The sequence below is a fragment of the Tachyglossus aculeatus genome, chromosome 22 (assembly GCF_015852505.1).
Source record: "Tachyglossus aculeatus isolate mTacAcu1 chromosome 22, mTacAcu1.pri, whole genome shotgun sequence".
Taxonomy (NCBI): domain Eukaryota; kingdom Metazoa; phylum Chordata; class Mammalia; order Monotremata; family Tachyglossidae; genus Tachyglossus; species Tachyglossus aculeatus.
This window is the reverse complement of record NC_052087.1, coordinates 57313200-57340791: the sequence shown is the minus strand read 5'-3', so window position 1 is coordinate 57340791 and position 27592 is coordinate 57313200. Positions and strand designations below refer to the sequence as shown.

General features: G+C 44.8%; 1 protein-coding gene across 1 annotated transcript in view; it reads right to left on the bottom strand.

Annotated features, from left to right (window-relative positions):
* Window positions 1-243: 243 nt before the first annotated feature.
* Window positions 244-27592, bottom strand: part of KCNQ1 (potassium voltage-gated channel subfamily Q member 1) — a 192278-nt gene continuing 164929 nt past the window's right edge. Inside the window, exon 18 of the mRNA XM_038765388.1 lies at window positions 244-586. Within this exon, the coding sequence (XP_038621316.1) occupies window positions 392-586 (195 nt within the window). The 3' untranslated portion in view covers window positions 244-391. The remainder of the gene's footprint in view (window positions 587-27592) is intronic.

Sequence of the window (27592 nt, the reverse complement as noted above, 5' to 3'; positions counted from 1 at the left end):
GTCCCTACCCAATAGTAGGCTCAGAGTCTAAAAGTCCCATCCAAGTCCGAGTGTCCAGTCCAGAGGCCACTCAATCAGTCAATCAATCGTATTTATTGAGCGCTTACTGTGTGCAGAGCACTGTACTAAGCACTTGGGAAGTCCAAGTTGGCAACATATAGAGACGGTCCCTACCCAATAGTGGGCTCAGAGTCTAAAAGTCCCACCCAAGTCCGAGTGTCCGGTCCAGAGGCCACTCAATCAGTCAATCAATCGTATTTATTGAGCGCTTACTGTGTGCAGAGCACTGTACTGAGCGCTTGGGAGGTTGGCAATATAAATTGGCAACACTCCAGGCCGGTTCCCTGATCCGTGGGTTGGGGAGATGTCCAAAGCTCCCAGTCGCCGGTCATCAGGAGCTGCGGTTCTGTGGGGGTCTCCGGGGGCCGGTCAGCTGCTCGTAGGTGGGGAGGGGGCTACTAGGTAGGTGGGGATCAGGGTGGGCTTGGCCGGCCGGTTGGGGGGACCGGACGTCCCCCGACTGCAGGGTGACCAGGCGCTGGAGGATGTCCGTGATGACATTGAGTTTCTGGTCCATCTGGATCACCTGGGGAGAGGAAGAGGGTCATTCATTCATTCAATCGTATTTATTGAGCGCTTACTGTGTGCAGAGCACTGGACTGAGCGCTTGGGAAGTCCAAGTCGGTGACGTGGCGAGACGGTCCCTACCCACCGACGGGCTCACAGGCTAGAAGGGGGAGACGGACGACGAAGCAAGACACGTGGACGGGTGTCGAGTCGTCGGGATAAATAGGAATAAAGCTAGACGCACATCATGAACAAAATAAATAGAATGATAATAATAATGATGGCATTTGTTAAGCGCTTACTATGTGCAAAGCACTGTTCTAGGCGATGGAGAGGTTACAAGGTGATCGGGTTGTCCCACGGGGGCTCACAGTCTTAATTCCCATTTTACAGATGAGGTCACTGAGGCTCAGAGAAGTTAAGTGACTTGCCTGAGGTCACACAGCCATCATGTGGTGGAGTCGGGATTCGAACCCATGACCTCTGACTCCAAAGCCCGTGCTCTTTTCACTGAGCCACGCTGCTTCTCATAATAATAATGATGGCATTTGTTAAGCGCTTACTATGTGCAAAGCGCTGTTCTAAGCGCTGGCGAGGTTACAAGGTGACCAGGTTGTCCCGCGGGGGCTCACAGTCTTAATTCCCATTTTACAGATGAGGTCACTGAGGCCCAGAGAAGTGAAGTGACTTGCCCGAGGTCACACAGCCGTCATGTGGTGGAGTCGGGATTCGAACCCATGACCTCTGACTCCAAAGCCCGGGCTCTTTTCACTGAGCCATGCTGCTTCCCATAATAATAATAATGATGGCATTTGTTAAGTGCTTACTATGAGCAAAGCACTGTTCTAAGCACTGGGGAGGTTACAAGGGGATCAGGTAGTCCCACAGAGGGCTCACAGTCTTAATTCCCATTTTACAGATGAGGTCACTGAGGCCCAGAGAAGTGACTTGCCCAAAGTCACACAGCCGTCATGTGGTGGAGTAGGGATTCGAACCCATGACCTCTGACTCCAAAGCCTGTGCTCTTTTCACTGAGCCACGCTGCTTCTCATAATAATAATAATGATGGCATTTGTTAAGCGCTTACTATGTGCAAAGCCCTGTTCTAAGCGCTGGGGAGGTTACCAGGTGATCAGGTTGTCCCAAGGGGGGCTCACAGTCTTAATTCCCATTTTACAGATGAGGTCACTGAGGCCCAGAGAAGTGAAGTGACTTGCCCAAAGTCACACAGCCGTCATGTGGTGGAGTCGGGATTCGAACCCATGACCTCTGACTCCAAAGCCTGTGCTCTTTTCACTGAGCCACGCTGCTTCTCATAATAATAATAATGATGGTATTTGTTAAGCGCTTACTATGTGCAAAGCCCTGTTCTAAGCGCTGGGGAGGTTACCAGGTGACCAGGTTGTCCCACGGGGGCTCACAGTCTTAATTCCCATTTTACAGATGAGGTCACTGAGGCCCAGAGAAGTGACTTGCCCAAAGTCACACAGCTGACAATTGGCGGAGGCGGGATTCGAACCCACGACCTCTGACTCGAAAGCCCGGGCTCTTCCCCCTGAGCCACGCTGCTTCAATAGTAAATAGGTCCAAGTAAAATAGAGTAATAAATCATCATCATCATCAATCGTGTTTATTGAGTGCTTACTGTGAGCAGAGCACTGTACTAAGCGCTTGGGAAGTACAAATTGGCAACGTCATCATCATCATCAACCGTATTTATTGAGCGCTTACTGTGTGCAGAGCACTGTACTAAGCGCTTGGGAAGTCCAAATTGGCAACATATAGAGACGGTCCCTACCCAACAGTGGGCTCACAGTCTAGAAGGGGGAGCCAAAACCAAACATACTACAAAATAAAATAGAATAGATATGTACAAGTAAAATAGATAAATAAATAGATAGAGTAATAAATCTGTCCAAACATCTATACAGGTGCTGTGGGGAGGGGAAGGAGGTAGGGCGGGGGGGGATGGGGAGGGGGGGAGGAAAAAGGGGGCTCATTCTGGGGGCACTGAGGTGGGGGTTGGAGGAGTTTGGGGGGGTGGCAGGACACCTGAGTAATGGGCGCATAGGTCCGATCACTTCTCCTCTCCCTCCTGGATCAATCAATCAATCAATCGTATTTATTGAGCGCTTACCATGTGCAGAGCACTGTACTGAGCGCTTGGGAAGTACAAATTGGCAACATATAGAGCCAGTCCCTACCCAACAGTGGGCTCACAGTCTAAAAGGGGGAGACAGAGAACAAAACCAAACATACTAACAAAATAAAATAAATAGAACAGATATGGACAAGTAAAATAAATAAATAAATTAATAAATAGAGTAATAAATATGTACAAACATATATACATATATACAGTCCTGGATGACTGCATCAGCCTCCTCGCTGACCTCCCGGCCTCCTGTCTCTCCCCACTGCAGTCCACACTTCACTGTGGACTGCACTTCACTGTAGTGAAGCGCTTAGTCCAGTGCTCTGCACACAGTAAGCGCTCGATAAATACGATTGATGATGTAGAAGCAGCGTGGCTCAGTGGAAAGAGCCCGGGCTTTGGAGTCAGAGGTCACGGGTTCGAATCCCGGCGCCGCCACCTGTCTGCTGTGTGACTTTGGGCAACTCACTTCACTTCTCTGAGCCTCAGTTACCTTTCATTCATTCATTCAATCGTATTTATTGAGCGCTTACTGTGTGCAGAGCACTGGACTAAGCGCTTGGGAAGTCCACGTTGACAACATCTAAAGACAGTCCCTACCCAACAGCGGGCTCACAGTCTAGAAGGGGGAGACAGAGAACACAACAAAACATATTTACAAAATAAAATAAATAGAATATGTACAAGTAAAATAGAGTAGTAAATACATACAAACATATATATATATATATATTCATTCATTCAATCGTATTTATTGAGCGCTTACTGTGTGCAGAGCACTGGACTAAGCGCTTGGGAAATCCAAGTTGGCAACATCTAGAGACGGTCCCTACCCAACAGTGGGCTCACAGTCTAGAAGGGGGAGACAGAGAACACAACAAAACATATTAACAAAATAAAATAAATAGAATATGTACAAGTAAAATAGAGTAGTAAATACATACAAACATATATATATATATATATATATTCATTCATTCAGTCGTATTTATTGAGCGCTTACTGTGTGCAGAGCACTGGACTAAGCGCTTGGGAAGTACAAGTTGGCAACATTTAGAGACGGTCCCTACCCAACAGTGGGCTCACAGTCTAGTCTGTGTGACTTTGGGCAAGTTACTTAACTTCTCTGTGCCTCAGTTACCTCATCTGTAAAATGGGGATTATGACTGTGAGCCCCACCAGGGACAACCTGATCACCTTGTAACCTCTCCAGCGCTTAGAACAGTGCTTTGCACATAGTAAGCGCTTAATAAATGCCATTATTATTAGATGTACATCGTGGCTCAGTGGAAAGAGCCCGGGCTTTGGAGTCAGAGGTCATGGGTTCGAATCCCAGCTCCACCACATGTCTGCTGAGTGACCTCGGGCAAGTCACTTAACTTCTCGGAGCCTCAGTTACCTCATTTGTAAAATGGGGATGATAACTGTGAGCCCCATGCGGGACAACCTGATCACCTTGTATCCCCCCCCAGCGCTTAGAACAGTGCTTTGCACATAGTAAGCGCTTAACAAATGTCATTATTATTATTATTATTATTATTAGAAGGGGGAGACAGAGAACACAACAAAACATATTAATAAAATAAAATAAATAGAATATGTACAAGTAAAATAGAGTAGTAAATACGTACAAACATATATATATTCATATATATATCTGTTATATCAGTTACCTCATCTGTATGAGGTATATATATATACATATATATATATATCATATATATACATATATATCATATATATCTACATATATCTATATATATATATATGTATAGATATCAGTTACCTCATCTGTAAAATGGGGATTAAGACTGTGAGCCCCACGTGGGACAACCTGATCACTTTGTATCCCCCCCCAGCGCTTAGAACAGTGCTTTCCACATAGTAAGCGCTTAAAAAATGCCAATACATTACATTACATTACTCCGCTGCCCGGGTCCTTTTTCCGCCTAAAACGTTCATTTCATGTCTCCCCACTCCTCAAGACCCTCCAGTGGTTGCCCATCGTCATCATCATCATCAATCGTATTTATTGAGCGCTTACTGTGTGCAGAGCACTGTACTAAGCGCTTGGGAAGTACAAATTGGCAACATATAGAGACGGTCCCTACCCAACAGTGGGCTCACAGTCTGAAAGGGGGAGAGTATCCCCCACATCCACCTCCGCATCAAACAAAAATGTCTCACCATTGGCTTTAAAGGCCTCAATCCCCTCTCCCCCTCCTACCTCATTCTCATTAGACTGTGAGCCCACTGTTGGGTAGGGACCGTCTCTATATGTTGCCAACTTGGACTTCCCAAGCGCTCAGTACAGTGCTCTGCACCCAGTAAGCGCTCAGTAAATACGATTGATTGATTCTCATTAGAGAAGCAGCGTGGCTCAGTGGAAAAGAGCCCGGGCTTTGGAGTCAGAGGTCATGGGTTCAAATCCCGGCTCCGCCAGTTGTCAGCTGTGTGACTTTGGGCGAGGCACTTCACTTCTCTGGGCCTCAGTTGCCTCATCTGGAAAATGGGGATGAAGACTGGGAGCCCCATGTGGGACAACCTGATAATAATAATAATAATAATGTTGGTATTTGTTAAGCGCTTACTATGTGCAAAGCACTGTTCTAAGCGCTGGGGAGGTTACAAAGTGATCAGGTTGTAATAATAATAATAATAATAATGATGATGATGGCGTTTATCAAGCGCTTACTATTTACAAAGCACTGTTCTAAGCGCTGGGGAGGTTACAAAGTGATCAGGTTGTAATAACAATAATAATAATAATAATGATGGCATTTATCAAGCACTTACTATTTGCAAAGCACTGTTCTAAGTGCTGGGGAGGTTACAAAGTGATCAGGTTGTAATAATAATAATAATGATGATGGCATTTATTAAGCGCTTACTATTTGCAAAGCAGTATTCTAAGCGCTGGGGAGGTTATAAGGTGATCAGGTTGTCCCACAAGGGGCTCACAATTTTAATCCCCATTTTACAGATGAGGTAACTGAGCCCAGAGAAGTGAAGTGACTTGCTCAAAGTCACCCTGCTGACAGTTGGCAGAGTTGGGATTTGAACCCATGACCTCTGACTCCAAAGCCCAGGCCCTTTCCACTGAGCCACAGCAGCTTCTCCTTGTAACCTCCCCAGCGCTTAGGACAGTGCTTTGCACAAAGTAAGCGCTTAATAAGCGCTTAGAGAAGCAGCATGGCTCAGTGAAAAGAGCCCGGGCTTTGGAGTCAGAGGTCATGGGTTCAAATCCCGGCTCTGCCAATTGTCGGCTGTGTGACTTTGGGCAAGTCACTTAACTTCTCTGTGCCTCAGTTCCCTCATCTGTACAATGGGGATGAAGACTGTGAACCCCCTGTGGGACAACCTGATTGCCTTGTAACCTCCCCAGTACTTAGAACAGTGCTTTACACATAGTAAGTGCTTAATAAATGCCATTATTAATCAATCATATTTATTGAGCACTTACTATGTGCAGAGCACTGTACTAAGCGCTTGGGAAGTACAAATTGGCAACATACAGAGACAGTCCCTACCCAACAGTGGGCTCACAGTTATTATTAGTAATAATAATAAATGCCATTATTATTATTACAACCTGATCACCTTGTAACCTCCCCAGTGCTTAGAACAGTGCTTTGCACATAATAAGCGCTTAACAAATGCCATCATTATTATTATTATTCATTCATTCATTCATTCAATCGTATTTACTGAGCGTTTACTGTGTGCAAAAATGCCATTATTATTATTACTACAACCTGATCACCTTGTAACCTCCCCAGCGCTTACAACAGTGCTTTGCACATAAGCTCTTAACAAATGCCATCATTATTATTATTCATTCATTCATTCATTCAATCGTATTTACTGAGCGCTTACTGTGTGCAGAGCACTGTACTAAGCGCTTGGGAAGTCCAAGTCAGCAACATCTAGAGACGGTCCCTACCCAAAAATGGGCTCACAGTCTAGAAGGGGGAGCCAGACCACAAAACCAAACCTGTAGACGGGGATCAAAATAGTCAGAACAAATAGCATTAAAGCTAGATGTACATTATTAACAAAATAAATAGTAAATATGTCCAAGTAAAATAAATAGAGTAATAAATCTGTACAAACATCTATACAGGGGCTGTGGGGAGGGGAAGGAGGTAGGGTGGGGGGGTGGGGAGGAGGAGAGGAAAAAGGGGGCTCAGTCTGGGAAGGCCTCCTGGAGGAGGTGAGCTCTCACTTTTTTTTTTAATCATATTTATTGAGCGCTTACTGTGTGCAGAGCACTGTACTAAGCGCTTGGGAAGTCCAAGCTGGCAACATATAGAGACGGTCCCTACCCAACAGTGGGCTCACATTCTAGAAGGGGGAGACAGAGAACAAAACCAAACATACTAACAAAATAAAATAAATAGAATAGATAGGTACACGTAAAATAAATAACCTACTGTGTGACCTTGGGCAAGTCACTTCACTTCTCTGGGCCTCGGTCCCCTCGTCTGCAAAATGGGGATTAAGACGGTGAGCTCTACGCAGGGCCACGTCCCACCTGATTAACTTGTGGGTACCTTGTCACTCGAAAATTGTGCTTGCGAAGCAGCATGGTGTATTGAATAGGGCACAAGTCTAAAGGTCCTGGGTTCTAATCCCGGCTCTGCCACCTGTCCACTGCGTGACCTTGGACAAGTCACTTCACTTCTCTGGGCCTCAGTGACCCCATCTGTCAAATGGGGATGGAGACTGTGAGCCCCACGTGGGACAGGGACTGTGTCCAACCCGATTTGCTTGTATCCACCCCAGAGCTTAGTACGGTGCCTGGCACATAGTAAGCGCTTAACAAATACCACAATTCCTCTTAATAATAGTAATAATAATAATGATGGCATTTATTAAGCGCTTACTATGTGCAAAGCACTGTTCTAAACGCTGGGGCGGTTACAAGGTGATCAGGTTGTCCCAAGGGGGGGGCTCACAATCTTAATCTTCTTCTTGACTGTGAGCCCACTGTTGGGTAGGGACTGTCTCTATATGTTGCCAACTTGTACTTCCCAAGCGCTTAGTACAGTGCTCTGCACACAGTAAGCGCTCAATAAATACGATTGATTGATTGATTGATTGATCCCCATTTGACAGATGAGGGAACTGAGGCCCAGAGAAGTGAAGTGACTTGCCCAAAGTCATACAGCAGACAATTGGCGGAGCCGGGATTTCAGTCATTCATTCAGTCATATTTATTGAGCGCTTACTGTGTGCAGAGCACTGGACTAAGCGCTTGGGAAGTATGAGTTGGCGTGACCTCTGACTCCAAAGCCCGGACTCTTTCCATCATCATCATCATCATCAATCGTATTTATTGAGCGCTTACTGTGTGCAGAGCACTGTACTAAGCGCTTGGGAAGTCCAAGTTGGCAACATATAGAGACGGTCCCTACCCAACAGTGGGCTCACAGTCTAGAAGCTGGGTGACTTTGGGCAAGTCACTTCACTTCTCCGGGCCTCAGTTCCCTCATCTGTAAAATGGGGATTAAGACTGTGAGCCCCCAGTGGGACAACCTGATCACCCTGTAACCTCCCCAGCGCTTAGAACAGTGCTTTGCACAGAGTAAGGGCTTACTATGCTTCTTCTTACCCCAGCGCTTAGTGCAGTGCCTGGCAATTAGTGGGCGCTTAACAAATACCAATTTTTTTTCAAAAAATTGAAAAAAACCAGTTCAGTGGTCCCCGGGATCCCCGTGACCTTTCACGGGGGGGATGGGGGAGACGGGGTCTACAGGCACAAAGCTATTTGGGGGACGGTCGGGCTGAGAAAGCGGAGAATAGATAGCAGCAGGACACTGCGGCAGCTGTGGTATTGTTAGCCAACAATGGCGACCCGAAATCCAGCAGGGCAGAGGAAGCGTCTTTCAGGACGCAGCGTGACAAAACCTCAGACAACGATCCCTCCATCCCGCCGGAAAACTGGGATCGGCCAAAATAATAATGATGGCATTTGTTAAGCGCTTACTATGTGCAAACCACTGTTCCGGGCCTCGGAGTCCACCGACCCGAGTTCTAATCCCGGCTCCGCCGCTTGTCTGCTCACGCCTCGCGTGCTGGGCCTCAATTCTCTCATCCGCAAAATGGGGATTTATACCGTAATAATAATAATAATGATGATGATGATGGCATTTATTAAGCGCCTACTATGTACTGTTCTAAGCGCTGGGGAGGTTACAAGGTGATCAGGTTGTCCCACGGTCTTAATCCCCATTTTACACTGAGGCCCAGAGCAGCAAAGTGACTTGCCCAAAGTCACACAGCTGACAACTGGCGGAGCCGGGATTTGAACCCATGACCTCTGACTCCCAAGCCCGGGCTCTTTCCACTGAGCCACGCACTGTAATCATGATGGTATCTGTGAAGCGATTACTATTACTATTAAGCAATTCTACACTGTGAGCCCACTTTCTAGACTGTGAGCCCACTGTTGGGTAGGGACTGTCTCTATATGTTGCCAACTTGGACTTCCCAAGCGCTTAGTACAGTGCTCTGCACACAGTAAGTGCTCAATAAGTATGATTGATTGATTGATTGATTGATTACTATGTGCCAGGCACTGTCCTAAGCGCTGGGGTGGAGCCCAGCAAATTGGGTTGGATACGGTCCCTGTCCCACGTGGGGCTTGTGGTCTCAATCCCCATTTTACAGATGAGATAACTGAGACCCAGAGAAGTGAAATGGCTTGCCCAAGGTCACACAGCGGATAAGAGGCAGAGCCAGGATTAGAACCCATGACCTTCTGACTTCTGGGCCCAGCCTCTAGCCACTAGGCCATGCTAATACCCATTTCCCTCCCACTTAGACTGTGAGCCCCATATAATAATAATAATATTAATAATAATAATAATAATGATAATACAATGATGGCATTTGTTAAGTGCTTACTATGTGCCAGGCACTGTTCTAAGCACTGGTGGGATACAAGGTGTGTGTGTGTGTGTGTGTGTCCCACGTGGGGCTCACAGTCTTAATCCCCATTTTACAGATGAGGGAACTGAAGCTCAGAGAATAATAATAATAATAATGGCACTTATTAAGCGCTTACTATGTGCAAAGCACTGTTCTGAGCACTGGGGAGGTTACAGGGTGATCAGGTTGTCCCCCGGGGGGCTCATAGTCTTAATCCCCGTTTTACAGATGAGGGAACTGAGGCTCAGAGAACAATAATAATAATAATGATGGCACTTATTAAGCGCTTACTATGTGCCAAGCACTGTTCTAAGCACTGGAGAGGTTACAAGGTGATCAGGTTGTCCCATGGGGGGCTCACAGTCTTAACCCCCATTTTACAGATGAGGGAACTGAGGCTCAGAGAATAATAATAATAATAATGATGGCACTTATTAAGCGCTTACTATGTGCAAAGCACTGTTCTAAGCGCTAGGGAGGTTACAAGGTGATCAGGTTGTCCCATGGGGGGGGCTCACAGTCTTAACCCCCATTTTACAAATGAGGGAACTGAGGCTCAGAGAACAGTAATAATAATAATGATGGCACTTATTAAGCGCTTACTATGTGCCAAGCACTGTTCTAAGCACTGGAGAGGTTACAAGGTGATCAGGCTGTCCCATGGGGGGCTCACAGTCTTAACTCCCATTTTACAGATGAGGGAACTGAGGCTCAGAGAATAATAATAATAATGATGGCACTTATTAAGCGCTTACTATGTGCAAAGCACTGTTCTAAGCGCTAGGGAGGTTACAAGGTGATCAGGTTGTCCCATGGGGGGGCTCACAGTCTTAACCCCCATTTTACAAATGAGGGAACTGAGGCTCAGAGAACAATAATAATAATAATGATGGCACTTATTAAGCGCTTACTATGTGCAAAGCACTGTTCTAAGCGCTAGAGAGGTTACAAGGTGATCAGGTTGTCCCATGGGGGACTCACAGTCTTAACCCCCATTTTACAGATGAGGGAACTGAGGCTCAGAGAATAATAATAATAATGATGGCACTTATTAAGCGCTTACTATGTGCAAAGCACTGTTTTAAGCACTGGGGAGGTTACAAGGTGATCAGGTTGTCCCATGGGGGACTCACAGTCTTAACCCCCATTTTACAGATGAGGGAACTGAGGCCAGAGAATAATAATAATAATGATGGCACTTATTAAGCGCTTACTATGTGCAAAGCACTGTTCTAAGTGCTGGGGGGATACAAGGTGATCAGGTTGTCCCATGAGGGGCTTACAATTTTAATCCCCATTTTACAGATGAGGTAACTGAGCCCAGAGAAGTGAAGTGACTTGCCCAAAGTCACACAGCTGACAGTTGGCAGATCTGGGATTTGAACCCATGACCTCTGATTCCAAAGTCCAGGCCCTTTCCACTGAGCCACGCTGCTTCTCTATATGTTTGTACAGATTTATTACTCTATTTATTTGACTTGGACATATTTACTATTCTACTGATTTTGTTAATGATGTAATAATAATAATAACTATCTGCTACTCATTCATTCATTCATATTTGAATGCTTACTGTGTGCAAAGCACTGTAATAATAATAATAATGGCATTTATTAAGCGCTTACTATATGCAAAGCACTGTTCTAAGCACTGGGGAGGTTACAAGGTGATCAGGTTGTCCCACAGAGGGCTCACAGTCTTAATCCCCATTTTACAGATGAGGTCACTGAGGCTCTGAGAAGTTAAGTGACTTGCCCAAGGTCACACAGCAGACATGTGGTGGAGCTGGGATTCGAACCCATGACCTCTGACTCCAAAGCCCGTGCTCTTTCCACTGAGCCACGCTGCTTCTCTATATGTTTGTACAGATTTATTACTCTATTTATTTGACTTGGACATATTTACTATTCTATTGATTTTGTTAATGATGTGCATCTCGCTTTATTTCTATTTGTTCTGACGACTTGACACCTGTCCACACGTTTTGTTTCGTCATCTGTGTACCCCTTCTAGACTGTGAGCTCGTTGTTGGGTAGGGACCGTCTCTCTTTGTTGCCGACTTGGACTTCCCAAGCGCTTAGTACAGTGCTCTGCACACAGTAAGCGCTCAATAAATACGATTGAATGAATGAATGGGAAGGAGGTAGGGTGGCTGTTGGAGGGGGGATAGGCCTGGCTCAGAGAGAGAGACAGAGAGAGAAAGGGAGACAGACACAGAGAGAGACATTCATTCATTCATTCAATCGTATTTATTGAGCGCTTCCTGTGTGCGGAGCACTGTACTAAGCGCTTGGGAAGTCCAAGTTGGCAACATATAGAGACGGTCCCTACCCAACAACGGACTCACAGTCTAGAAGAAGACACAAACAGCCGGCTTGCCTTTAATGCGAAACAGATGTGCTTTAAATAGGATTTTCCTCCTCCTCTCCTCTTCTTCTTCCCCCTCCTCTTCCTCCCTTCTTTCTTCTTCTCCTCCTCCCCTCTCTTCCCAATTCATCCATTCAATCGTATTTAATGATAATAATAATAACGATGGCATTCATTAAGCGCTTACTAAGTGCAAAGCACTGTTCTAAGTGCTGGGGAGGTTACAAGGTGATCAGGTTGTCCCACGGGGGGCTCACAGTCTTCAACCCCATTTTACAGATGAGTTAACTGAGGCCCAGAGAATAATAATAATGATGGCATTTATTAAGCACTTACTACGTGCAAAGCACTGTTCTAAGCACTGGGGAGGTTACATGGTGATCAGGTTGTCCCACGGGGGGGCTCACAGTCTTCATCCCCATTTTACAGATGAGTTAACTGAGGCACAGAGAAGTGAAGTGACTTGGTAATAATAATAATGATGTCATTTATTAAGCACTTACTGTGTGCAAAGCACTGTTCTAAGCGCTGGGGAGGATACAAAGTGATTAGGTTGTCCCACGTGGGGCTCATAGACTTAATCCCCATTTTACAGATAAGGGAACTGAGGCACAGAGAAGTCAAGTAACTTGCCCAAAGTCACACAGCTGACAAGTGGCGGAGCCGGGATTTGAACCCATGACCTCTGACTCCAAAGCCCGTACTCTTTCCACTGAGCCACGCTGCTTCCCCGGTGCTTTATTGAGCGCTCACTGTGGGCAGAGCACTGTACTAAGCAGCAAGGGAAGCAGCATGGCATAGCGGGCAGAGCCCAGGGCTGGGAGTCGGAAAGTCATGAGTTCAATTCATTTAATTGTATTTATTGAGCACTTCCTGGGTGCAGAGCACTGGACTAAGCGTTTCTAATCCCGCCTCTGCCATTTGTCTGCTGTGTGACCTTGGGTAAGTCACTTCACTTCTCTGGGCCTCAGTTCCCTCATCTGGAAAATGGGGTTTGAGACTGTGAGCCCCAAATGGGACAGGGACTGTGTCCAACCTGATTTGCTTGTATTCACCCCAGCGCTTCATTCATTCATTCAATCGTATTTATTGAGCGCTTACTGTGTGCAGAGCACTGTACGAAGCGCTTGGGAAGTACAAATCATTCATTCATTCAATTCAATCGTATTTATTGAGCGCTTACTGTGTGCAGAGGACTGTACTAAGCGCTTGGGAAGTACAAATCAGCAACAGATAGAGACGGTCCCTACCCAACTACAGGCCCACAGTCTAACTTGTACTTCCCAAGCGCTTAGCACAGTGCTCTGCACACAGTAAGCGCTCAATAAATACGATTGATTGAATGAATGAATGAATAGAAGGGGGAGACAGACAACAAAACAAGTAGACGGGCGTCAATACCATCAGAATAAATAGAATTATAGTACAGTGCCTGGCACATACTAAGCGCTTTACAAATGCCATGATTATTATTATTATATTATATTATTATATTATTACTTGTACAAGTAATTTTACTTGTACATATCTATTCTATTTATTTTATTTTGTTAGTATGTTTGGTTTTGTTCTCCGTCTCCCCCTTTTAGACTGTGAGCCCACTGTTGGGTGGGGACTGTCTCTATATGTTGCCAACTTGTACTTCCCAAGCACTTAGTACAGTGCTCTGCACACAGTAAGCGCTCAATAAATATGATTGATTGATTGATTGATTACTAAGCGATTGGGAGAGTACAATACACCAATAAACCCCCTTCTAGACTGTGAGCCCACTGTTGGGTAGGAACCGTCTCTATATGTTGCCAACTTGTACTTCCCAAGTGCTTAGTACAGTGTTCTGCACACAGTAAGCGCTCAATAAATACGATTGATTGATTGAATAAACAGGCTAAGCGCTTTACAAATACTAAATGATTATTATTATCATATTATTACTAAGCGATTGGGAGAGTAGAATACACCAATAAACAGACACATTCCCTGCCCACAATGAGCTTACAGTCTAGAGGCGGGGGAGACAGACATAAATAAATAAATGAGTGATATGGACACAAATGTTGTGGGCCTGGGAAGAGGAGAGAACAGAGGGAGGAAATCGGGGTGACGCAGAATCAATCAATCAATCAATCAATCAATTGTATTTATTGAGCGCTTACTGTGTGCAGAGCACTGTACTAAGCGCTTCAGAAGTACAAGTTGGCAACATATAGAGACAGTCCCTACCAAAGGACTGAAGGGAGAAGGGAGACCCCCCGAGCAGCACCTGTATATATGTATATATGTTTGTACATATTTATTACTCTATTTATTTATTTATTCATTTTACTTGTACGTATCTATTCTATTTATTTTATTTGGTTAGTATGTTTGGTTTTGTTCTCTGTCTCCCCTTTTTAGACTGTGAGCCCACTGTTGGGTAAGGACCGCCTCTATATGTTGCCAACTTGTACTTCCCAAGCGCTTAGTACAGTGCTCTGCACACAGTAAGCGCTCAATAAATATGATTGATTGACTGATTGAGAAGGGAGTGGGAGAAGAGGAGAGACTTCTAGACTATGAGCCCGTTGTTGGGAAGGGACTGTCTCTATATGTTGCCAGCTTGGACTTTCCCAAGCGCTTAGTACAGTGCTCTGCACACAGTAAGCGCTCAATAAATATGATTGATTGATCGATTTCAAAGTGGAAAGAATTATTGTCAGTCGGATTTGAGACTGTGAGCTCACTGTTGGGTAGGGACTGTCTCTATATGTTGCCAACTTGTACTTCCCAAGCGCTTAGTACAGTGCTCTGCACACAGTAAGCGCTCAATAAATACGATTGATGATGATGATGACTGTCTCTATATGTTGCCAACTTGTACTTCCCAAGCGCTTAGTACAGTGCTCTGCACACAGTAAGCGCTCAATCAATACGATTGTTGATGATGGTGACTGTCTCTATATGTTGCCAACTTGTACTTCCCAAGCGCTTAGTACAGTGCTCTGCACACAGTAAGCGCTCAATAAATACGATTGATGATGATGATGATGATGATGATGATTTGAGGAGGGAGGGCATTCCAGGCCAGAGGCAGGATACGGCAATTCCCCTGTACATCCCCAAGCGTTGGGCACAGTGCTTGGCACAAAGAAAGATCCCTGCTCTCCCCTCCCTCTCGGACTGTGTTGATGTAATAATAATGATAGTAATGATAATGGTATTTGTTAAGCGCTTACTCTATGCCAGGCACTGTACTAAGCATTCGGGTGGATACAAGCAAATTGGGCTGGACACAGTCCCTGTCCCACATGGGGCTCACAGTTTTAATCCCCGTTTTCCAGATGAAGGAACTGAGGCCCAGAGGAGTGAAGTGACTTGCCCAAAGTCACCCAGCTGACAAGTGGTGGAGCGGGGATTCGAACCCAGATCCTAAAACTGTGAGCCCCACATTGGGTGTGGACCCTGCCCAGCCTGAATGGCTTGTATAATAATAATGATGGCATTTGTTAATAATAATTGTGGCATTTATTAGGCGCTTACTATACACAAAGCACTGTTCTAAGCACTGTGGGTCAGGGGAAAGAGCACGGGCTTTGGAGTCAGAGGTCGTGGGTTCAAATCCCGGCTCCGCCAATTGTCAGCTGTGTGACTTTGGGCAACTCACTTCACTTCTCTGGGCCTCAGTGACCTCATCTGGAAAATGGGGATGAAGCCTGTGAGCCCCCCGTGGGACAACCTGATCACCTTGTAACCTCCCCATCACTTAGAACAGTGCTTTGCACATAGTAAGCACTTAATAAATGCCATTATTATTAATCAATCAATCATATTTATTGAGCACTTACTGTGTGCAGAGCACTGTACTAAGCGCTTGGGAAGTCTAAGTTGGCAACAATTATTAAGCACTTGCTATGTGCAAAGCACTGTTCTAATCAATCAATCAATCGTATTTATTGAGCGCTGACTGTGTGCAGGGCGCTGTACTAAGCGCTTGGGAAGTCCAAGTTGGCAACAATTATTAAGCACTTGCTATGTGCAAAGCACTGTTCTAATCAATCAATCGTATTTATTGAGCGCTTACTGTTTGCAGAGCACTGTACTAAGCGCTTGGGAAGTCCAAGTTGGCAACAATTATTAAGCACTTGCTATGTGCAAAGCACTGTTCTAATCAATCAATCAATCAATCAATCGGATTTATTGAGCGCTTACTGTGTGCAGAGCACTGTAATAAGCACTTGGGAAGTCCAAGTTGGCAACAATTATTAAGCACTTGCTATGTGCAAAGCACTGTTCTAATCAATCAATCAATCAATCATATTTATTGAGCGCTTACTGTGTGCAGAGAACTGTACTAAGCGTTTGGGAAGTACAAGTTGGCAACAATTATTAAGCACTTGCTATGTGCAAAGCACTGTTCTAATCAATCAATCAATCAGCCGTATTTATTGAGCGCCTACTGTGTGCAGAGCACTGTACTAAGCGCTTGGGAAGTCCAAGTTGGCAACATATAGAGACAGTCCCTACCCAACAGTGGGCTCACAGTCTAGAAGCGCTGGATCTACCTCAGCACTCAGTACAGTGCCTGGCACATAATAAGCGCCTAACAAAGGCCATAAAAAAATAACAATAAAAAACCCAGAACAAAAGCTTGAGGACGCCCAGGCCCCGAGAGGTTGGGTCATCAATCGTATTTATTGAGTGCTTACTGTGTGCAGAGCACTGTACTAAGCGCTTGGGTGGCTTGGCCAAGGTCACCCGGCAGGACGGGAGCAGAGTGGGGATTAGAACCCGCGCCCCTGGTCTACCCTGCAGCACATGTGTATATATGTATATACCTGTATATATGTATATATGTTTGTACATATTTATTACTCTATTTATTTATTTATTTATCTTACTTGTACATATCTATTCTATTTATTTTATTTTGTTAATATGTTTGGTTTTGTTCTCTGTCTCCCCCTTCTAGACTGTGAGCCCACTGTTGGGTAGGGACTGTCTCTATATATTGCCAACTTGTACTTCCCAAGCGCTTAGTCCAGTGCTCTGCATACAGTAAGCGCTCAATAAATATGATTGATTGATTGATCTATTCTATTTATTTTATTTTGTTAGTATGTTTGGTTTTGTTCTCTGTCTCCCCCTTCTAGACTGTGAGCCCACTGTTGGGTAGGGACTGTCTCTATATATTGCCAGCTTGTACTTCCCAAGCGCTTAGTCCAGTGCTCTGCACACAGTAAGCGCTCAATAAATACGATTGATTGATTGATTGATCTATTCTATTTATTTTATTTTGTTAGTATGTTTGGTTTTGTTCTCTGTCTCCCCCTTCTAGACTGTGAGCCCGCTGTTGGGTAGGGACCGTCTCTATGTGTTGCCGACTTGTACTTCCCAAGCGCTTAGTCCAGTGCTCTGCACACAGTAAGCGTTCAATAAATACGATTGACTGATTGATTGATCTATTCTATTTATTTTATTTTGTTAGTATGTTTGGTTTTGTTCTCTGTCTCCCCCTTCTAGACTGTGAGCCCACTGTTGGGTAGGGACTGTCTCTATATATTGCCAACTTGGACTTCCCAAGCGCTTAGTCCAGTGCTCCGCACACAGTAAGCGCTCAATAAATACGATTGATTGATTGATTGATGTGTGCAGACCGGCTGTTGGTGAGGAATTAAGGACGGGACTATTTTTACCTCCTGAGTTTAACGTCAACTGCATCTGCCAAGGGCAGCTGGTCGAGGGGAGCGGGTGGCGGTCAACTGCGCCTGTTCTCAGCTCACGGGGCCGGCAGCGTGGCTCAGTGGAAAGAGCCCGGGCTTTGGAGTCAGAGGTCATGGGTTCAAATCCCGCCTCCACCAATTATCAGCTATGTGACTTTGGGCAGTCACTTCACTTCTCTGGGCCTCAGTTCCCTCACCTGTAAAAGGGGGATTAAGACTGTGAGCCCCCCGTGGGACAACCTGATCACCTTGTAACCCCCCCAGCGCTTAGAACAGTGCTCTGCACATAGTAAGCGCTTCATAAATACCATCATCATTATTATTATTATCTGTAAAATGGGGATTGAGACTGTGAGCCCCACACGGGACAGCCTGATTAACTTGTATCTCCCCCAGTGCTCAGAGCAGTTCAGCGTGGCTCAGTGGAAAGAGCCCAGGCTTGGGAGTCAGAGGTCATGGGTTCAAATCCCGGCTCTGCCAACTGTCAGCTGTGTGACTTTGGGCAAGTCACTTAACCTCTCTGGGCCTCAATTACCTCATCTGTAAAATGGGGATTGACTGAAAGTCATCTGTGGGACAACCTGATCACCTTGTATCCTTCCCAGTGCTTAGAACAGTGCTTTGCACATAATAAGCATAGAAGCAGCGTGGCTCAATGGAAAAGGGCACGGGCTTTGGAGTCAGAGGTCATGGGTTCAAATCCCGCCTCCGCCAATTGTCAGCTGTGTGACTTTGGGCAAGTCACTTCACTTTTCTGTGCCTCAGTTACCCCATCTGTAAAATGGGAATTAAGACTGTGAGCCCCCCGTGGGACAATCTGATCACCTTGTAACCTCCCCAGTGCTTAGAACAGTGCTTTGCACATAGTAAGCACTTAATAAATGTCATCATTATTATTATTATAAGCACTTAATAAATGCCATCATTATTATTATTATTCTTGGCACAGAGTAAGCGCACGCTTAGAGCAGTGCTTTGCACATAGTAAGTGTGTAATAAATGCCATTATTATTATTATTATTCTCAGCACATAATAATAATGATGATGGCATTGTTAAGCGCTTACTATGAGCAAAGCACCGTTCTAAGCACTGGGGAGGTTACAAGGTGATGAGGTTGTCCCGCGGGGCACTCACAGTCTCCATCCCCATTTTACAGATGAGGGAACTGAGGCCCAGAGAAGTGAAGTGAGTGAGTGAGCCAGGGAGTTGGAGAAGGGTTTTGCAGGCTCCTCCTCCCCCTCACATCCCCTTGCTGTGGGGGTTCCCCAAGGATCAGTGCTTGGTCCCCTTCTGTTCTCGATCTACACTCACTCCCTTGGAGACCTCATTCGCTCCCACGGCTTCAACTATCATCTCTATGCTGATGACACCCAGATCTCCATCTCTGCCCCTGCTCTCTCCCCCCCTCTCCAGGCTCGCATCACCTCCTGCCTTCAGGACATCTCCATCTGGATGTCTGCCCACCACCTAAAACTCAACATGTCCAAGACTGAACTCCTTGTCTTCCCTCCCAAACCCTGCCCTCTCCATGACTTTCCCATCTCTGTTGATGGCACTACCATCCTTCCCTTCTCACAAGCCCGCAAACTTGGTGTCATCCTCGACTCCGCTCTCTCATTCACCCCTCACATCCAAGCCGTCACCAAAACCTGGCAGTCTCAGCTCCGCAACATTGCCAAGATCCGCCCTTTCCTCTCCATCCAAACCGCTACCCTGCTCGTTCAAGCTCTCATCCTATCCCGTCTGGACTACTGCGTCAGCCTTCTCTCTGATCTCCCATCCTCGTGTCTCTCCCCACTTCAATCCATACTTCATGCTGCTGCCCGGATTGTCTTTGTCCAGAAATGCTCTGGGCATGTTACTCCCCTCCTCAAAAATCTCCAGTGGCTACCAATCAATCTGCGCATCAGGCAGAAACTCCTAATCCTCGGCTTCAAGCCTCTCCATCACCTCGCCCCCTCCTACCTCACCTCCCTTCTCTCCTTCTACAGCCCAGCCCGCACCCTCCACTCCTCTGCCGCTAATCTCCTCACCGTACCTCGTTCTCGCCTGTCCCACCATTGACCCCCGGCCCACGTCATCCCCCAGGCCTGGAATGCCCCCAATCCCTCTGCCCCTCCGCCAAGCTAGCTCTCTTCCTCCCTTCAAGGCCCTACTGAGAGCTCACCTCCTCCAGGAGGCCTCCCCAGACTGAGCCCCTTCCTTCCTCTCCCCCTCGTCCCTCTCTCCATCCCCCCATCTTACCTCCTTCCCTTCCGAACAGCACCTGAATATATGTATATATTTTTGTACATATTTATTACTCTATTTATTTATCTTACTTGTACATATCTATTCTATTTATTTTATTTTGTTAGTATGTTTGGTTTTGTTCTCTGTCTCCCCCTTCTAGACTGTGAGCCCGCTGTTGGGTAGGGACTGTCTCTATGTGTTGCCAACTTGTACTTCCCAAGCGCTTAGTACAGTGCTTTGCACACAGTAAGCGCTCAATAAATACGATTGATTGATTGATTGATTGATTGAAGTGCCTTGCCCAGAGTCACACAGCTGACAACTGGCAGAGCCTGGATTTGAACCCATGACCCCTGACTCGAAAGCCCGGGCTCTTGCCACTGAGCCACGCTGCGCATGCTTAGAACAGTGCTTTGCACATAGTAAGCATTTAATAAATGCCATTATTATTATTATTCTCGGCACATAGTAAGTGCTTAACAAATGGCATTATTATTATCCCAGTGTCTGTACTTCCCAAGCGCTTAGTCCAGTGCTCTGCACATAGCAAGCGCTCAATAAATACGATTGAATGAATGAATCCCCATTTTCCAGATGAGCTAACTGAGGCACAGAGAAGTTAAGTGACTTGCCCAAAGTCACAGAGCGGACAAATTACTCTATTTATTTATTTTCTTTGTACATATTTATTCTCATTATTTTATTTTGTTAATGTTTTGTTTTGTTGTCTGTCTCCCACTTCTAGACCGTGAGCCCGCTGTTGGGTAGGGACCATCTCTAGATGTTGCCGACTTGGACTTCCCAAGCGTTTAGCACAGTGCTCTGCACACAGTAAGCGCTCAATAAATATGATTGAAGGAATGAATGCAGCCCCCTGAAGGGGAGGATCTGGAACCGTGCCGACGCCCTGGCCGGATTGGACTCAGAACCTCCAGATTCCCATTGAGTCCCTGAATTCCGAGAGTCTGGTTGTTTTGGGGTACACTTAGCCCGGGAGTGAAAACATAATAATAAATATAATAATTACGTTTAATTAAGTCCTGGCTTTCCCGGGACAGCCCGGGCTGAGCCGGGACAGATCAATAAGGGACCCAGAGCTGAGATGACACTCCCTGTTTACTCCTCAGCATCCACTGTCGCCCACTGAAGCTGGGTTGATGAGGATGATGATGATGATGATGGCATTTGTTAAGCGCCTACTATGTGTGAGGCACTCTTTTTTTTTTAATGGCATTTATTAAGCGCTTACTATGTGCAAAGCACCATTCTAAGCGCTGGGGAGGTTACAAGGTGATCAGGTTGTCCCACGGGGGGCTCCCGGTCTTAATCCCCATTTGACAGATGAGGTCACTGAGGCCCAGAGAAGTGAAGTGACTTGCCCAAAGTCACACAGCTGACAATTGGTGGAGCCGGGGTTTGAACCCATGACCTCTGACTCCAAAGCCCGGGCTCTTTCCACAGAGCCACGATACAACAATAGAGACAATCCTCTCCCAAGCGCTTAGTATATATGTATCATCATCAATCGTATTTATTGAGTGCTTACTGTGTGCAGAGCACTGTACTAAGCGCTTGGGAAGTACAAGTTGGCAACATATAGAGACAGTCCCTACCCAACAGTGGGCTCACAGTCTAAAAGGGGGAAACAGAGAACAAATAAAATAGAGTAATAAATATGTTTGTACGTATTTATTACTCTATTTTATTTGTACATATTTATTCTATTCAAGCACTTAGTACAGTGCTCTGCACACAGTAAGCACTCAATAAATACGATTGAATGAATGAATTCTATTTATTTTATTTTGTTAATATGTTTTGTTTTGTTCTCTGTCTGCCCCTTCTAGACTGTGAGCCCACTGTTGGGTAGGGACCGTCTCTATATGTTGCCAACTTGGACTTCCCAAGCGCTTAGTACAGTGCTCTGCACACAGTAAGCGCTCAATAAATACGATTGAATGAATGAATGAATAAATCTGATTGACTGACTGACCGACCCTAATCCTTTCCCCAGGGAATTACTTTGTCCCTGATAGCAACACTCCCTCTAGACTGTCAGCTAGTTGTGGGCAGGTAATGTGTCCGTTTATTGTTCTAGTGTCCTCTCCCAAGCGTTTAGTACAGTGGATTGAACACAGTAGCGTGGCTCAGTGGAAAGAGCCCGGGCTTTGGAGTCAGAGGTCATGGGTTCAAACCCCGGCTCCGCCAATTGTCAGCTGTGTGACTTTGGGCAAATCACTTCACTTCCCAAGCGCTTGTACTTCCCGAGCGCTTAGTACAGTGCTCAGCACACAGTAAGCGCTCAATAAATACGAGTGATTGATTGATTGATTGTCTGTGCCTCAATACCTCATCTGTAAAATGGGGGTCTCCCCTCGTCCACCTCTCCATCCCCCCATCTTACCTCCTTCCCTTCCCCACAGCACCTGTATAAATGTATATATGTTTGTACATATTTGTTACTCTATTTATTTATTTATTCATTTATTTTACTTGTACATATCTATTCTATTTATTTTATTTTGTTAGTATGTTTTGGTTTTGTTCTCTGTCTCCCCCTTTTAGACTGTGAGCCCACTATTGGGTAGGGACTGCCTCTATATGTTGCCAACTCGTACTTCCCAAGCGCTTAGTACAGTGCTCTGCACACAGTAAGCACTCAATAAATACGATTGATGATGATGATGATGATGACCCCGGCCCACGTCCTACCTCTGGCCTGGAATAACGTTGGTATTTGTTAAGCGCTTACTATGTGCAAAGCACTGTTCTAAGCGCTGGGGGGAACACAAGGAGATGAGGTTGTGCCATGTGGGGCTCACAGTCTTAATCCCCATTTTACAGATGAGGGAACTGAGGCACAGAGAAGTGAAGTGACTTGCCCAAGGTCACCTCCCTCCTCAAATCCTCCAAACAACCACATTTCCCCCCTTTCAAAGCCCTACTGAAGGCTCACCTCCTCCAGGAGGCCTTCCCAGACTAAGCCCCCCTTTCCTCAACTCACTCCCTTTGCTCTTCTCCCTGCGCCACCCCACTTATGTCCATATCTATAATTCTATTTATTTCTATTTATGCCTGTTTCCTTGTTTTGATGTCTGTCTCCCCCCTTCTAGACTGTGTGGGCAGGGATTGTCTCTTTTTATTGCAGAATTCAACTTTCCAAGTGCTTAGTCCAGTGCGCTGCGCCCAGGGAGCGCTCAATAAATATGATTAAAATGAATGAATGGATTAGAAAGGGTGAAGAAAAGGAGCAGACCCCCCACCCCCGCAAAGCACCCAGATAATTATAATAATAACGATGGCATTTATTAAGCTTTTAGACTGTGTGGGCAGGGATTGTCTCTCTTTATTGCTGAATTGAACTTTCCAAGTGCTTAGTCCAGTGCGCTGCACCCAGGGAGCGCTCAATAAATACGATTAAAATGAATGAATGGATTAGAAAGGGTGAAGAAAAGGAGCAGACACCCCCAAAGCACCCAGATAATTATAGTAATAACGATGGCATTTATTAAGCTTTTAGACTGTGTGGGCAGGGATTGTCTCTCTTTATTGCTGAATTGAACTTTCCAAGTGCTTAGTCCAGTGCGCTGCACCCAGGGAGCGCTCAATAAATACGATTAAAATGAATGAATGGATTAGAAAGGGTGAAGAAAAGGAGCAGACACCCCCAAAGCACCCAGATAATTATAATAATAACGATGGCATTTATTAAGCTTTTAGACTGTGTGGGCAGGGATTGTCTCTCTTTATTGCTGAATTGAACTTTCCAAGTGCTTAGTCCAGTGCGCTGCACCCAGGGAGCGCTCAATAAATATGATTAAAATGAATGAATGGGTTAGAAAGGGTGAAGAAAAGGAGCAGACCCCACCAAAGCTCCCAGATAATTATAATAATAACGATGGCATTTATTAAGCTTTTAGACTGTGTGGGCAGGGATTGTCTCTCTTTATTGCTGCATTGTACTTTCTAAGTGCTTAGTCCAGTGCGCTGCACCCAGGGAGTGCTCAATAAATACGATTAAAATGAATGAATGGATTAGAAAGGGTGAAGAAAAGAAGCAGACCCCACCAAAGCTCCCAGATAATTATAATAATAACGATGGCATTTATTAAGCTTTTAGACTATGTGGGCAGGGATTGTCTCTCTTTATTGCAGAATTGAACTTTCCAAGTGCTTAGTCCAGTGCGCTGCACCCAGGGAGCGTTCAATAAATATGATTAAAATGAATGAATGGATTAGAAAGGGTGAAGAAAAGGAGCAGACCCCACCAAAGCTCCCAGATAATTATAATAATAACGATGGCATTTACTAAGCTTTTAGACTGTGTGGGCAGGGATTGTCTCTCTTTATTGCAGAATTGAACTTTCCAAGTGCTTAGTCCAGTGCGCTGCACCCAGGGAGCGCTCAATAAATATGATTAAAATGAATGAATGGATTAGAAAGGGTGAAGAAAAGGAGCAGACCGCACCAAAGCTCCCAGATAATTATAATAATAACGATGGCATTTATTAAGCTTTTAGACTGTGTGGGCAGGGATTGTCTCTCTTTATTGCTGCATTGTACTTTCTAAGTGCTTAGTCCAGTGTGCTGCACCCAGGGAGTGCTCAATAAATACGATTAAAATGAATGAATGGATTAGAAAGGGTGAAGAAAAGGAGCAGACACCCCCAAAGCACCCAGATAATTATAATAATAACGATGGCATTTATTAAGCTTTTAGACTGTGTGGGCAGGGATTGTCTCTCTTTATTGCTGAATTGAACTTTCAAAGTGCTTAGTCCAGTGCGCTGCACCCAGGGAGCGCTCAATAAATATGATTAAAATGAATGAATGGGTTAGAAAGGGTGAAGAAAAGGAGCAGACCCCACCAAAGCTCCCAGATAATTATAATAATAACGATGGCATTTATTAAGCTTTTAGACTGTGTGGGCAGGGATTGTCTCTCTTTATTGCTGCATTGTACTTTCTAAGTGCTTAGTCCAGTGCGCTGCACCCAGGGAGTGCTCAATAAATACGATTAAAATGAATGAATGGATTAGAAAGGGTGAAGAAAAGAAGCAGACCCCACCAAAGCTCCCAGATAATTATAATAATAACGATGGCATTTATTAAACTTTTAGACTATGTGGGCAGGGATTGTCTCTCTTTATTGCAGAATTGAACTTTCCCAGTGCTTAGTCCAGTGCGCTGCACCCAGGGAGCGCTCAATAAATATGATTAAAATGAATGAATGGGTTAGAAAGGGTGAAGAAAAGGAGCAGACCCCACCAAAGCTCCCAGATAATTATAATAATAACGATGGCATTTATTAAGCTTTTAGACTGTGTGGGCAGGGATTGTCTCTCTTTATTGCTGCATTGTACTTTCTAAGTGCTTAGTCCAGTGCGCTGCACCCAGGGAGTGCTCAATAAATACGATTAAAATGAATGAATGGATTAGAAAGGGTGAAGAAAAGAAGCAGACCCCACCAAAGCTCCCAGATAATTATAATAATAACGATGGCATTTATTAAGCTTTTAGACTATGTGGGCAGGGATTGTCTCTCTTTATTGCAGAATTGAACTTTCCAAGTGCTTAGTCCAGTGCGCTGCACCCAGGGAGCGCTCAATAAATATGATTAAAATGAATGAATGGATTAGAAAGGGTGAAGAAAAGGAGCAGACCCCACCAAAGCTCCCAGATAATTATAATAATAACGATGGCATTTATTAAGCTTTTAGACTGTGTGGGCAGGGATTGTCTCTCTTTATTGCTGCATTGTACTTTCTAAGTGCTTAGTCCAGTGCGCTGCACCCAGGGAATGCTCAATAAATATTATTAAAATGAATGAATGGATTAGAAAGGGTGAAGAAAAGGAGCAGACCCCACCAAAGCTCCCAGATAATTATAATAATAACGATGGCATTTACTAAGCTTTTAGACTGTGTGGGCAGGGATTGTCTCTCTTTATTGCAGAATTGAACTTTCCAAGTGCTTAGTCCAGTGCGCTGCACCCAGGGAGCGCTCAATAAATATGATTAAAATGAATGAATGGATTAGAAAGGGTGAAGAAAAGGAGCAGACCGCACCAAAGCTCCCAGATAATTATAATAATAACGATGGCATTTATTAAGCTTTTAGACTGTGTGGGCAGGGATTGTCTCTCTTTATTGCTGCATTGTACTTTCTAAGTGCTTAGTCCAGTGTGCTGCACCCAGGGAGTGCTCAATAAATACGATTAAAATGAATGAATGGATTAGAAAGGGTGAAGAAAAGGAGCAGACACCCCCAAAGCACCCAGATAATTATAATAATAACGATGGCATTTATTAAGCTTTTAGACTGTGTGGGCAGGGATTGTCTCTCTTTATTGCTGAATTGAACTTTCCAAGTGCTTAGTCCAGTGCGCTGCACCCAGGGAGTGCTCAATAAATACGATTAAAATGAATGAATGGATTAGAAAGGGTGAAGAAAAGAAGCAGACCCCACCAAAGCTCCCAGATAATTATAATAATAACGATGGCATTTATTAAGCTTTTAGACTGTGTGGGCAGGGATTGTCTCTCTTTATTGCAGAATTGAACTTTCCAAGTGCTTAGTCCAGTGCGCTGCACCCAGGGAATGCTCAATAAATATGATTAAAATGAATGAATGGATTATAAAGGGTGAAGAAAAGGAGCAGACCCCACCAAAGCTCCCAGATAATTATAATAATAACGATGGCATTTATTAAGCTTTTAGACTGTGTGGGCAGGGATTGTCTCTCTTTATTGCAGAATTGAACTTTCCAAGTGCTTAGTCCAGTGCGCTGCACCCAGGGAGCGCTCAATAAATATGATTAAAATGAATGAATGGATTAGAAAGGGTGAAGAAAAGGAGCAGACCCCACCAAAGCTCCCAGATAATTATAATAATAACGATGGCATTTATTAAGCTTTTAGACTGTGTGGGCAGGGATTGTCTCTCTTTATTGCTGCATTGTACTTTCTAAGTGCTTAGTCCAGTGCGCTGCACCCAGGGAATGCTCAATAAATATGATTAAAATGAATGAATGGATTAGAAAGGGTGAAGAAAAGGAGCAGACCCCACCAAAGCTCCCAGATAATTATAATAATAACGATGGCATTTATTAAGCTTTTAGACTGTGTGGGCAGGGATTGTCTCTCTTTATTGCAGAATTGAACTTTCCAAGTGCTTAGTCCAGTGCGCTGCACCCAGGGAGCGCTCAATAAATATGATTAAAATGAATGAATGGATTAGAAAGGGTGAAGAAAAGGAGCAGACCGCACCAAAGCTCCCAGATAATTATAATAATAACGATGGCATTTATTAAGCTTTTAGACTGTGTGGGCAGGGATTGTCTCTCTTTATTGCTGCATTGTACTTTCTAAGTGCTTAGTCCAGTGCGCTGCACCCAGGGAGTGCTCAATAAATACGATTAAAATGAATGAATGGATTAGAAAGGGTGAAGAAAAGAAGCAGACCCCACCAAAGCTCCCAGATAATTATAATAATAACGATGGCATTTATTAAGCTTTTAGACTGTGTGGGCAGGGATTGTCTCTCTTTATTGCTGAATTGAACTTTCCTAGTGCTTAGTCCAGTGCGCCGCACCCAGGGAGCGCTCAATAAATACGATTAAAATGAATGAATGGATT